Source organism: Neophocaena asiaeorientalis, unplaced genomic scaffold (genome assembly GCF_003031525.2).
Source record: "Neophocaena asiaeorientalis asiaeorientalis breed wild unplaced genomic scaffold, Neophocaena_asiaeorientalis_V1.1 scaffold15, whole genome shotgun sequence".
Taxonomy (NCBI): Eukaryota; Metazoa; Chordata; class Mammalia; order Artiodactyla; family Phocoenidae; genus Neophocaena; species Neophocaena asiaeorientalis.
In genome coordinates this window covers 2,853,516-2,868,208 of record NW_020185328.1, presented here as the reverse complement: position 1 = coordinate 2,868,208, position 14,693 = coordinate 2,853,516, and the positions used below count along the sequence as shown (strand labels likewise).

The 14,693-nt window shown below is 35.6% G+C and overlaps 1 protein-coding gene across 3 annotated transcripts in view; it reads right to left on the bottom strand.

Annotated features, from left to right (window-relative positions):
- LRRC7 (leucine rich repeat containing 7) overlaps nucleotides 1-14,693 on the bottom strand; it is a 374,132-nt gene that overhangs the window by 294,975 nt on the left and 64,464 nt on the right. For 2 of the 3 annotated variants that reach the window (XM_024734618.1, XM_024734620.1), the window contains exon 2: nucleotides 9,193-9,395. In XM_024734618.1, coding sequence (XP_024590386.1) covers nucleotides 9,193-9,395 — 203 coding nt within the window. Of the gene's footprint in view, nucleotides 1-9,192; nucleotides 9,400-14,693 lie in introns of those variants that run through there. The other variant, XM_024734619.1, reaches the window with a different exon arrangement.

The following is a 14,693-nucleotide window of genomic DNA, read 5'->3' as shown; positions in this document are numbered from 1 at the left end:
ACCATTAAAAAAATTCTTCAGTTGCCCCCATCTCACTTTGGATAAAATCTTAAGCCCGTTCCTCGCTTGCTTGAACTTACAGGATTTAGCCCCACTGTCTATCTACATCTCCTACTGCACCTTATACAGCTTTCTCCTCACTCATTACACATCCATCTTTTTTCTGTTCTTTGAACATGCCTCATTTATTCCTGCCCTAGAGTATTTCCTCTGCCTGGAATGCTCTTTCTCAGATCTGCATGGTTGACTCCCCGTCATCCAAAGCACAACATAAAGGGTCACTCCTTAGAGAGGCATCTAATGTCCTCTCAACCTAAAGCAGTCTCTCAGCAATTTCCTTGCTTTAATTTCATCATGATACTTGCCATTATCTAACATTTTCTCTTAAATATTATTTTCATTCCTTCTTTGCAGCAATGTAACTTTTGTGAGAACAGGAAGTTGTTGGTCTTGCTCAATAATGTATCTCCAGCTCTACAAGAGTTGTCTACACATATTTGATACTCAGGAAAGGTTTGCTGAATGAATGAACAAATCAATGGTTATATTTTACCTAAAATTTGTTTTTTATATAATTTCCAAAAAACTGGCAGTAAAAATCAGCAAATGAGTTTCATTCTCATTGAAATTTCAGTGAGATTTGTTATTTGGGTAAAGGTTAGCAATAAATGATGGATGAGTAAGTCTTTAGCTGGAAGATAAAACAGTTCAAAAACTGACTGGGCTACTACAGAAGTCCCAGTTTCTCACTGACACACATAATAAAGAGTTGTTGGTACTATCAACTTCTGAAACAATAAAACATTGTAAACATAGAAATCTGAGTAAGAAAAAAATATCTAAAGTTTTCCACATATAAACAATGTTTTTTACAAATGTGTCCTACATCTTACTTTCCTTTGGGCCCCTAGAGAGTCCATCTACATTATTTATTGAAAAAAAAAACAAACCTACACATTTGAATGCCAAAATGATTGCAATAAAAGAACAGATTTGGATAAAGATGTTCTAGGCAAGAGATTAAACAGAGTCAGATTTTGATTATTTATGCATCACACATGTGACAGTTTTATTTTGGACATGGTTTTTATCATATTCAGATGAATTCTATACCTTTGGTGCTGGAGGACAAAATAAATTCACACTATGCACACTGAACACCTTTGAGGGAGTAAGAGAGTTGGAAAAGGCCATTCTTTTCACCTTTATTGGATCTTCAGAGAGCCCTCCATAGATATATGTGGAGCTACTTATGTAACATGCCATGGTTATAGACAATTCTATGTTTCTACAAGACAAACACTTAAAGAATTACCTGTTAATGTGAAATTTGTTTTTAAAAATGAGGCAACTTTATTAAAGAAGTGGCAGCTTTTATATTCTGCATTTGAAAATTTAGCCCATGTTTAATCTAGAGTAAAGCTTTTCATATTTTTTACACATGACAATTGTTTAATCAGCAACTATAGTGATTCAAGTAGTTTCTTTTACTTTGAAAGATTCCTCTTGAGTAGTAGAAAAAAATAATCAATGATCATTCAAGCTTTGATAAACAAATCATAATTATGAACAAGCAACTCAGAATTTGTCCCGCTAAAATATTTCTTCTCTGGCTCCTTTGATGTCATTAGACTTCTCACAAAATAAGCAAGTGTCCTTGATTTCAAACAATTTTATTTAAAGGTATAAGAAAAACATGGCTTCAGTCTCCCAAATTCTAAGTATCAGACATCAGTGAATTAAAAGAAGAAAGAATCAATAAAATTGCAGATATGTGATGTGTAGAATACAGGAGACACTTTTTTTTTTTTGGCTTGTCTGGAATCCATTTCCCTTTTTCCATTAGAACCTCAACCTTCTTTTTAAGAGCATCCTTAATTGTATAATAATATTTTGGGAGGCATCTGGAATTTGAATCTTGAATAAATGTCATGGTTACATGGGGGTGTTTGGAGGTACACTCCTCACAAGAGCAGCAGTGTGTGGTCTGTACTGTCATTGTGCTGTGAATTCTGTGCAGCAACTCAGAGCTCTCTTGGTTTCTACCCTTTTTTTTCATGTAAAGGTCTTCAGGCTCCTATTGATTTTGAGCCTGAGATATATTTTGAATAAATGTTCATCTTTACCATACCTTTTTATGGCCTATAATAAAAACAAAACAAAAATAAAAACAAAAACTGACACAACTGTAAATCCATATTAAATAGTAAATCATAGCCATTTGTTGACCAATTAACATTTTCTTGTTATTGTAGTACTGTATTTGTCTAAATTTATGTTAAAGAAGCCAATCAACTTCATTAAACATATGCCCTTTCTTATCAAAATAAACTATTTCTCTTAGCTCAAGAGTTATATATCACTTTGCCATTTTTATAGGGCTTTCATGTACTTTATATTATTTGGTGCTCACTGCGATCTTAGGAGATGGGCAGAAATAAATTTGTTAGCATCTAATGCAGAAGAGGAAGCTAAGGTTCAAAGGGGTTAAGTAAGATGTCTGAAGTCACATGATGAGCTCATTTCAGAACTTGTGTTAAACCTAGATCTTCTCTCTTCAGAATTTACATTTACTGTAGTACTTCTGTGATAATAACCAGTAACTACAGTCACTACTCTGTTTGTCAGAATACTTCCTTATATTGTTCATCATTTTTATCTATTCAAAATGAATCTCAGATGAGTGAATCACAAAACGTTAATTGTGAAAGGAATTTTAGAGGGCTTTTTCCACCCTCTACCACCATCATGTAAAAGTATATTCTTTGACATCCCTCCTTTGACTGCTTCTAGAGTCAAAGAGCACGTTCCTTAACTTGGGAAAATATTATGTTGAAGCTCTATTTTATATGGATAAAGTACTTAGAGTTTGGGAGTAAGAAAAAATGTAGAGTGTACTATATTAAGTAGTGGATTATAGAGGAGCCACAAAAATTATCTCACCTCACTTCAACCCCAAGAATCAGCATCAAAAGTTAAGAAAAGGAAAAAAAACAAATTAAATGAGAGAGTTTGATTTTCTCTGTTCTCTGCAGATATGTGCCCACATTTCCTGTCCTTCCCTACCTCTGGCCACTGTCAGAGGTCTTACTCTGCAAAATAATACACACTGTTTCAGAGGGAGCTATGCCGATGTTTTATAACAATGAAAACTTATTTCGCAGTATCCTACTACTGGTTAACACTATTGAATTGTACTCAAAATCTTCTAGAGATATAATTAAGCCTAAAGTTTTGTTGGGGAAGTGAGTGACAGTGGTGGGCATTGTTATTTTGTGTAAGATAATGGGTAAAGCTTCTCTAGGAAGGTGATACTTGAGCAAAGACCTGAAGGAAATGAAGCAGCAGGCCATGTGGAAGAGCAGCGCTAGCAGAGGAAAGAGTGGGGACCAAATCTCTGAGTGGAGAGCTTGCTTGGCTTTTATGTATAGGCTCGGCACAAACAACTCCAACATAGTTGTCAGAACCCGTTCATTGGTCATTAACTTGGAGCTCTATTTTACCTGCTGGCTGCTGGCAAATGATTCAGGTACGTTTTTGTTGCTTATTTATTTTCTTAAAAGTCCGTGGGGATCTCTTCCATTTCATGGCCAATGACTGGATCCAAGCCATGACAAAATTTTCACCAGTCTAAAATATCCCTCTTTGATAAATTTTTGTCTGTTTTATATTGAATGATCAATGTCTTAGCTATACAGCCCTGCATGAGTGGTCAACACAGAATCGTGAGCACCATGCAAGTGTTTTTCGGTAGCCCTTGCCTGGCACTTGGCTTCTCAATGTCTGTTTTCTTCCCAGAAGAAGCAACTGCCGATATGGAGGTGCTTGTTTTTTCTAGCATCTCTTAGCTCACTGACAATATTCTACACTAGACGTAATATTGTTAAGATGATGAAGCATCTGGGAAGCATGTCCTTGAAAAGCGGTCTAAGGGACTTGGAAACTTGTCTTGGAAAACAGAACTCTAAGGGACTCTATGAATTCCTTTAAAATATTTTAAGGATCAAGGCAGTAATGCCAGAAGCATAATTCCTCGTCCAGGGAAGGCAGGCCTTAATAATCTTAGTAGCATTCTGAGTGCCCAGCCAAGTTTTAGATGGATAGATAGGTGAATGGATCTACACCATTAACATACTGCAGAAATTTCTAACAATCAGAACTTTCCAATAATACAATGGTCTACTTCTTAATTGAGTGACTTCTTCCATAATAGAAAGGTTCATGAAGAGGTTGGATGACTATTAAAATAGAAATAAGAGGTAGACATTTCTGCACTGGGGGCAAAGTTGGACTAGTTACTAGCTCTAGGTTCTTGGAAAGCAGTGGTCCCTGGCAACACTCACGGGGCACAAAGCCAAACTTTAGTGATACATTTTGACTTGTTACCGTAGCATAATCTCTTCTATCCTAACTAACACATAGTTTTTGGTTTTAGTTTTGGATAGGAATTTAATATCCCATGTGGCCTAAGATAAGTTAATTAACTTTTCTGGCCTTGATTTGCTTATTATAATAATTGAGGGCTTAAATAAAATAATTTCCAAAGTTGCATTTACTCAAAAATGACATAACGTGATTCTGTGAATCAAGGAAATTCTCTGGGGAAGTGGTGGTATTAGCCCTCACAAATGTGCAGGTGTAGCTATTTGGGTCAATAACCTATCACCTAATATGGGCAGAGGCTTGTTTTTCTAGAAGCTGTCTTTGGAGATTTCAGTTAAAAATAACATCATGCCACAACATTTTTTGAGAGAGTCAATACCCAGAACTATCTTGAAATGTTACAAAATCTTACTATTGTACCCAGGGTAATTAACATGGAAAATTTCCTTTATCTATGGGAGGAGAATGATAAATACCAATTATTGATTTTTTTCTATTCCAGGTACTCCACAAACATTATCACACCAAGTACCCTACCCTCCTATGTATCTACCTATGTATGTATGTATGTATGTATGTATCTATCTATCTGTATAATCCCAGGAGTTGATGATATTATTTTCCCAGCTAAACAGTTTCTCCCAGTTTCTGAAGAAACTGAGGCTTTCAGAAAATAAAATACCTTCCCAACCAATTAGCAGTGCTAGGATCTAATCTCAGGTTTGTCTGAGTCCAAATCCTAAATTCTTAATCTCTAAAATACTTCTGGGTAGTTTATATGGGGAAAACTTTGTAAGTACAATACTGCAGATTTAGTCCCGTCCTCTTTTATACACGGATAAATTAACCTCTTCTACCAAATTCACTCTGTGTCTTTCAATTTTGGTCACATATTGACTTTACCAAAATTATTTCTTTAATCTTTTTTAAAGTTCCTCTTCAGTTTCAAGAGGTTTCTCTGTAGATTTTCTCTTTATTGCTCTTTTTTTTCACATTTGTCTTCCCACTCTATTACTTCATATATAATATACATATGTGATCGTCTCTTACTCTGTCTATAATTTTAAGTTTCCAGTTCCAAATAACAAGCAAAGCAGTACTAAATTATAAGCTCTGTGGGTTTCTATCACTGTGTGAAAGGCATGTTATTTTGTATTTTTACCTTTCACTACAAAAAATTAAGCAACACAGATTGAGCTATTCCTAATCAAAACACTACCTGTTCTTTCATATCTATTTTTTGCATCTTTTCTGACACACTCTTGACATTCTTTTCCTAATGCCATTAACCTTGACTCTGTTCCCTACCTGCTTTATAAGAATGTACAGTACAGACTCTTGGCCAGCTAGAACATTCTCAGTATAAAATATCTGAATGAAAATAATTTTTAAAATGTATAAAAGGTAATTCTTGCCGTAATGTAATATCAAGAATACAAATAGTTAGCTCATTACTTAATAAATCTCAAGTCACAATGGTAAAAACGTCAAAATAATACCAGGAAACAGTAAAATAAGATGGCAGACAAAAAATACTTCATTTAATCTAACTTTGAAAGGTTTAAATCCCCTAAGGGCTCAATACTTTGCCTACAAGTCCTTACAAACTTTGATTAAGAGGAACTTTTCCTCGCAAAACAGTGATTTTATAGCATTTTGTTTGTAGTGTACATTGTGGTAATCTCTCCAACAGTTCTTCCACCTCATTTCCTTGTGTTGCTGCCAGTAAGCACAACTCTACAGAGGTGGCCCATCATTGTTTAACCCAATTAGAGTAGTTTCATTTTTCTTGACATAGTGGATCCCATAGCAAATGGACTGGATCAACAATGAACATGTGACACAATTAAGGTCAATGAGACCTAAGGACAAGTTAACGGAAGAATTCTGGGGGAGACACTTCTCGTCCTTCTCAGAAAAAGAAAGAGTTTTCAGAGGCCAAAAATTTCTAATTTGGGATGCTGTGGACGTGAACACTAGAACAGTTCTAGCCATTCTGCCCCATGAGGGAAAGCCAGCCTCAGAATAAAGCTGATCCCACACAAAGCAAATAGAAACATACCAAGCCTGGAGCTTGTTCTGAGATGCATTTTCCACTTATATGAGCCAATCAAGCCTATTTCTTGTTTAAATCAGTTTGGATTGGGTTTTGTATTACTTGAAACACACATAATGAGCCCTAATTGATACGTCAGTCCTTTTGTTTCTTAATTTACCTATTTTTCTAATAATGCACAAATATATCCATGTATTATTGTAATCAAATTTCAAAGTCAGATAATTTAGATCATATCTCAATATCAGATATTTTAGAAAAAAGGAACTTACAGGGCTGTTTTAGGAAACTAATAATATTGAACTTTGGGAGTCAAAGAAACCTTGAGAGATTATGTGAAAGGTCTTTGAAATACATAAATCATACCAATAACAAAAGATAACCATTTCTCCTGAATTCTAATACATTGCAAAAGTGTTATAAAATCCTTGGTTCACTTGTATTATTTTTATTTATTGTTAATCCAAGCTCTCTTCATTAAGCCCCTAGTGACTGACTTGATATGTAAAACTCTCCAATGGCATTTTCTGCCTGATGCATCAAGTCAAACAATGCTATGTAACTCTCAAGACCTTTCATAATCTGGGTTCCCTCTGCTCTCCCTACTCTACCTACATATGTCAGCACTTGCCCACTTGCACCTGCAGCTGCAGACTCTTCACAGCTTTGCTGCTCCTCTCCTTTCCCTCTACATATATTCCATCTCAGTTTTTGCATCTGTGCTTTTTGGTCAGGCCCTTCCCCATCCCCTCCAAGAGTGGAACTCTTCTCTATACATAAGCTCTACCACAGGATTTCGTTCTTTGGCCCTGATTATACTTTATTGTGTATTCACCTCTAACGCTTCAGTTTTCTCTGTGATTAGGTTGTCAGATCCTTGAGAGCAAGGGTTGAGATTTATTTCTATTATAACCCCCCTAAAGCTTCAAATACTGTGTAGCAGAGTAGATATTAAATGAGTATGTACTTGATTAATTAACCATATTTTTACTATTTGTCTTACAGACTCTGTTGCATGCATCTAGAAAAAGATGGCTGGATTGCCCTAGGGCTGCCAGATTTAGTAAATAAAAATATAAAATGCCAAGTTAAATTTTAATTTCGAAGAAATAACAAACTGTTTTGTGTTTTAGTATAAGTATACCCAAAGCAATATTTGGGATAGAATTATACTGAAAAATGGCCTATTTTTTAGCTTAAAATTTAAACTCTACTGGATGTCCTTTATCTCATCTGGCAATTCTAGATTGACCTGACCTAAAAAAAAAAAAACTTTGCGCTTAATTTCTTAAATTAGAGCTGAATGCCACATTTATGAATTGCTTAACCTTATATAGTCTTACTAATCAAGTCCTATAGTACATGAAGTTCTCTGCAATGTTTCATCTAGCAGCAACAACACATAGATTGAGTATCCATTATGTGAAGGTCACCATGTATGCTCCTGTACAGGGAGGCAAAGATGAAGAATGAAAGATTCATCTAAGCTGAATAAGATCTTTCCCTCTACCCTCGAGTAGTTCATAGCCTGGTGGAAGACACAGCCCATTTCAGTCCAGCCTCCACTTATGTGCAATCTGGATGTTAATCCATATGGCCAAAACGTTTTAGGTCTGATTCAGCCCTCCTGGGCAAAGATTCAAGATGACACTATACACATAGGTGGTCAAAAATGAAGGATATTGGTTTTGAAGTACACATTAAATAGTTCCTGTCTCTGAAGTGTTATATAAACACTGTAATCCATCATCCTAAATGAAAACAATCATTCAAAAATCCTTTTGATCAGAGCATTTTACTCTGCTTTTGATATTAACTTAGTTTTTATGATGGGAGTTTTTTTTTCTGGTTCTTGGATATTTAACATGCATTTTTTTTAGCGTAAGCAATGGAAATGTATTGCATGACATTTTCCCCCTCTTAGCCATTAAGTTCTTCACGGGTGAATGCCATTCCAGCTACTTAATCTGAGTCACTTATTTAGGTGAACAATAGGATCCAATGATTTAGATTTTGAACCTTCTGCTGTGTGGCCTTAGTCTGCTTTAACTAATCTCTCCAGTGTTTTCTGGTCATAGGAGACATTTTCTTTGCATAGCACAAGATCATAATGGCAGTGCGTATATACGTGTGTGTAAAGTTTGACATTAGTTAAAAAATTTTAGCTACACTATATGTATAAGTTGCATGCCATATAAATTCAGTGCTGTTTGTAATAACCAAAAATTTCAAATTCTAGAAATAACAGCATGTTTTTCATAATAGTATACTTGACTCTTTGTGTGTGTGTGAGTGTGTGTGTGTGTGTGTGTGTGTGTGTGTGTATGTAAAAGCATTTCTTAGACTTGTAACATATAATTCAAGGCTTTAAAACAATGTCACCTTAACATACAACATACAAATTTTCAGTTCTGGAATAAAGAGTACCATATTTTCCCTTTCTTTTCTAAACATAAGCTATTGATCTCAACCTACCAACCTGTTATTTTCTTGGAGATCATCTTCAGTTAAAATAAAAAGGCATATTACATAAAATGATGATTTCAATGGAGTTCAATTGGTTTTGGCATATTACATGAAGTTGCAAATGGAGTCGCATTAAAAGGTAATGAGAATATTGGGAAAAGTTATATTAATTTGAATGATTTGTCAGTTACCTAGATAGAAGGCTGTAGTTAGCATTATCATCATGCCAAATCTCTGGAGTTATGAAATACTCATTTGAAGTACATATTTAGGTTGTCACAAATTACCTTTGGTAGCTCTTCAATTTGATTGGCATCTAGGTAAAGTTCCTCTAATGTCCGTTCAAAGTTAAAGACCTCCTTTGGCACCTGCTGAAGGCTGCAGTGAGAGTAATCTAAAACTGAGATGATTTCTTCTTCACCTCGGAAACATCGGCACGGCACCAGACGGCCGATGATTTTCCGCTTGGTGGTCATCTCCAGGCACTGCACTAGAGAAAAACAGAAAAAAAACACAACTGCTTAACTACCTGCCTTTCGAAGGCATTCTTATAAAATTTAAAGCTTAGAAATTTACTTATTTTATATATTTTATAATTATATAATGCCTTAAAGAAGTTTACATAAGACATGCACATGCAATAGATCATTTAATCCTTAAACAGCTCTCCAAGGTATGTAAAGACCTGTTCTTATTCCCATTTAACAAATAAAGAAATGGATTCAGAAGGGGTCAGAATCCGATCATCACACAGTTTTGGAATGGCAGAACTGGGCCAGAATACAATCCTGACTTAGCACAATGCTTACACTCACACTTGAAACATGGAACTATAATATGTTTTTTTTTTAATTTTATACAAATTGCAGTGCAGAACAGAAACCTCCAGAATTTGCTGGAGAAAAACACATTTCTCTCATTTCTGTAAAATAGTCAGGTTTTACCCATAAGGTTTATGATATCCTCTTTTTGACTCAAATTTATTCCATTAATCAATAATTATTTATTGAGCTTCCCTGGTGGCGCAGTGGTTGAGAGTCTGCCTGCCGATGCAGGGGACACGGGTTCGTGTCCCGGTCTGGGAAGATCCCACATCCTGTGGAGCGGCTGGGCCCGTGAGCCATGGCTGCTGAGCCTGCTTGTCCTGAGCCTGTGCTCCGCAACGGGAGAGGCCACAACAGTGAGAGGCCCACATACAGCAAAATAATAATAATAATAATAATTTATGAAATAACTAATATGCTCCAAGCATTGAACTAGGTACTGGGGATAGAGATGAACTGAACAAAGCTCCAATTGGAGCTACAGTTATTCACTTCAGAATAAGAATCTGTCCCTATGAATCCTTTTATTTTAATGGGAGAGAACAATCATGGCAGAAATTTCTGACATCCTGGCATGTCTTTCTCTAGGTTAAAATGACCAAATGTCATGAAATCTTGCACAAAATTGATATCATGGCATCTATAACACTTTATTAAAGTTACTGTTTTTCATGTCATTGTTTCCCTAGACTGCAAGGCTATTGAGGGTAGTAACTGTGTTTTGTTCATTTTTACATTTGTATTGGTTCTTGACATATAGTAGATATTCATTAACAAATGTAAAATGAACAAATCAGTTCATGAATGAATAGATGGATACATTTGGGACTCTCTCCCCAACCACCAACAGATACTGATAATTTCTCATTCTAACTAAAATGTCACTATCTCTGTGAATGTCTCCCCAGGATAAATGAATGGTGTCTTCCTCTGAGCTCCCAGGGCACCAATCACATTGCTTCCTAATTATGTGTACTATTTCCTTGTGTACTGGGTGAGTTCTTGAAGGAGAGGATCTTGTCTTATTCATCTTTGAATTCACAATAACAGTACACAGTTTGCCATCTGCAGAAATAGTACTGAATGAGCATCAACTTGAAACTCGCATTTTATTCATTGATTTGTTTTTACTTATCAGCATAAACTTATTGCCGAAACAGAAAGTAGTGATAGTTCACAAAAATCATATAGCATTTTGTTTTGAAATGGCTTAGATTAAATCAAATTTGGAGGCAAATGAATACAATATGCTTAAGAGATGTTGAAAGTGCAGCCCAAAGCCATTTTTATTCCTCCTTTTACTTATGAAATTAATAAAATTATATTTTGGGACAGGTTCATGAGTCAGCTCTTATAGAAGGTTATAAGAACATGGTAAACTTTAGAAGGTTTAACTAAAAACATTAAAAAAGATGGTCTTTCCTCTCCATTACTTTCTATCTCTTGAACTCCTACACTTCTCATTTCTGGGAGCTTGAATCACAAGGTTTTGTAACTTTTATTTTACTCGACTTTCCTTGAAAGCCCTGATTGTAGGTTGATCTCTACATGGGATCTAGCACATATCAAGCAGCCAGTGAAAGCATCTAGTAAATATATGACATATATTAGGTACCTAGTTCATACTTGTTGAGGTTATTGCAGTTGTAAAGGTAAGTGATGATGGCTCAGGCTATGATAGTGGCAGTGAGGATGGGGAGAAGTGATAGACTGGAAAGGTATTTAAGAAGCAGAATCCAAAGTGTGGGTAATGGATTAGATGAGAGGTGGAAAGGGTGCTGTGGAGAGAGGGAGAAGTCTTGAAAAATTCCCAGGCTTTTAATTTATCACTAGTAGCCACATTGACTACCCAGCTGTGATGCCGTCAAGCTGACTCAAGGTGTGTATCCTGTCTGTCTCTATGACTCACAGGTGAAGAATCAATTGTTCATATGTTGTTTTTGCCCAGTTCCTTGCACTCACTCTTTTGTGCTGAACTTTGTAGCTATTTCTTGATACCCATCTGTTGCTGCAATTGCAAATTTTTTATTATGAAGAGAAAAAAGAGACTATCCAGGCCTGGACCTGAACCATTTGGCCAGAGAGTCCACTGTCCACTAAGACTTTCGCAATTTAATTCACTTAGGACTGCTTTCCCTTTTGTTGATCAAAAATGTAGGCTCTTCTGGTCATCTTTTCGGTCCCTTGTCTCATTCTTACAATGTGCTGAGCTTTCCCCCTGACCCAACTTCTCTTTCCTTCAATCCCACCAAACGCTGAGATTGTGCCTTATGTCATGATCAATAACATCATTGATCCTCTCCACTGAAGGCTTCCTCCCCTTCATAGCCTCAACTAAAACATGGTTCACTTATAGCCTTTAAAAGTGGAGCATGCTGATTTTCTCATAACTTAAACACACTTCAAGGTTGGAAAGTGGAATTGATACCCTCCCTTGCTCTCCAAAAATTATTAATCTTCTCTCATCCTAAAAAATGTCCTGCTCCTCTGATGGTCTCATTACCTGGTAGTAACGTCTTTCTACTCTTTTTCATATCATTCATTACCACCTCTAGAACCCACTAATGACTTTGGTATCTGATTCATGGACGATCTCTCAATCGGAACTCCTTTCATTCCTGATTTATGCTCCCTACACATTATAGCTTTCAACTTTTTTTCCATCTTAAATTTCTAAGTAACTTGATTGTAGTGCTACTCTATTAATTTTTCCCTTGCAGATATCTAGGTAGTTTACCTTTCTTCTAACAAAGTTTCAATGAACTTCTAACCAAACAAAATATATATAGCAATTTTGTTTTAAATTAATAGTACTTATTTTATTATAGCTATAAATATCACTGTAATTCAGTCACATTTTATTTCTGCTTCATCTTATTCTTTAAAAATTGCTTTTTTTTTCTTTGTTTGGTTTGTCTATGTGTCTTTCATTAATTCAACTTCCTGACTATCTCCTTTTCTCTTGATATAGTGAAAAACGTGTAATCTGTCTTATTTCCCCCTGGAATAATCTTTTAGGAGCCCTATATCTTCCTGCTTCAGTCTGGAGTGGTCACTTTACTTTTCTAGACCTGGTGTGTGTGTGTGTGTGTGTGTGTGTGATCCTGGAATTTCTCTTCACTGTCATTCTGTGAATTTTATATTTCCTTCCATTTTATTCCTACTTCCTGGACCCCATGTCTTTTCTTTCTAGACTTATTGGACTATAACATCCAATGGTGAAATATAACATCCAGTAACTTACTGAGAAAGAATCTACAGTAGGAACATTTTTGAGACCTCTGCATATAAAAACATGATTTCATTTCACCCACAAACAATTGAAAGTTTGGCTGGATATATACTTCTAGGTCAGAAATAATTTTCTTTATAAATTCGAAGGCATTTTTAAAGTATTATTTTCTAGCTTTTAAGGTTGCTGTCAGGAAATCCAGCTCTATTACTATTCAAAATCCTGTTTTATGCCCACCTTCTCTCCCAAAATATTTTAGAACTTTTATTCTTAGTCTTCTGAAATTTCATGACAATGTACTTTGATGTGTTTTTATCCATTGTACTGGGTACTAAATGGGCCCTTTCATGTTGGAAGCATTTATCGTTAAATTATGTTAAATTTTCTGTTATTATTTAATTGATGATTTCCTCCTCCTCTTCATTGTTTCTATTTTCTTTTCCTGTAATCCTGATTAGTTGAATGTAGGAAATGTCTAGTAATTTAATTATTTTTTCTCTTGTAATTTCCATGTCTTTGTTTTTTTATTTTATTTTCTGGAAGATTTTCTCAACTTCATCTTCTAAATACATCTCCTGTATTATCTTTTATTAGCTAACATATTTTATTGTCCAAAAATTAGTTGTTGCTTCCTAAATGCATGTTCCTTTTTAACAGTATCATGATTGTATTTCAGGGCACTATATCATTTCATTTCTCTAAGAAGATATTAGCTATAGACTTTTTTTTTGCCTTTTCCCCCTGCTCCTTGCATTTTTTCTTAGTTCCATTTTCTGTTTGTTTCGTTTCATCTTTATTTTTCATGATAGGGGTCTTCCACAAATATCTGGTGATCCCTGGCTGTCCTTCAATATTGAAGAGTGACTCTCTAAAAAACTAATTGGAAGCTTTGTATGCATAATAGGTATCACTGCAGGACGATTGGCAGCAAGCCAAAGAATATTCTGGTCTTCAGCCTGAGGCATAGCTATGAAACAGGAGGGAAGGAGGCAGGGCACAACCTTTAAAAGAATGACATAGCCATAGTACATGATGAAAATTAGTGAGAACCAACTAGGTACAAGATGGCGGAAGATTCAACTTTCAGTGGACCTTGAGCATAATTACTCACTCATTGTAATACATTAGCATGCTAAATGACACTCCCACAGGTGCCATGACAGTTTCAAGGCTGACCATAAAAGGCCAAAAAGTGGGTGGTAGCCGAATTCCTGGAAATCTCTGCCCACTCCCCAAAATAATTGGAATAATCCTCCCACTCATTAGCCTCTGAAATATGCAGCCCATAAAAACTAACCATGCCATATCTCGAGGCCTCTTGCCTCTTGCCTTCCAAGATTGCTCACACTCTGTCTGTGGAGTGTGTTTCTATCTAAATAAATCTGATTCTTACCTATCACTTCATCTCTGAATTCTTTGGTGATGAAGAAAGACCTTAAATTCACTGGGAAGAGCTATGCAGTTTTGTAAATAAGGATTTAAGTCGATTTTTCTATTTTCAGTACTAAGTCTCCTCAGTTCTTTGTCTGGTACCTGTTGTCTCCAAGACTCTAAGGAGGACTATGAAGCAAATCAATTTCTACATCCCTTTGTGGGTGCTTTGTAATGTAACTGACAATGTACTTTTTATATACGTGAATATAAACTACATCTTCTTTCCCTGTCTTCTTAAAATTTGTTGAAATCTCTTATCTCCTGGTGTCTTCTTTTCAATTTTCTCTCTTCTTGTGAG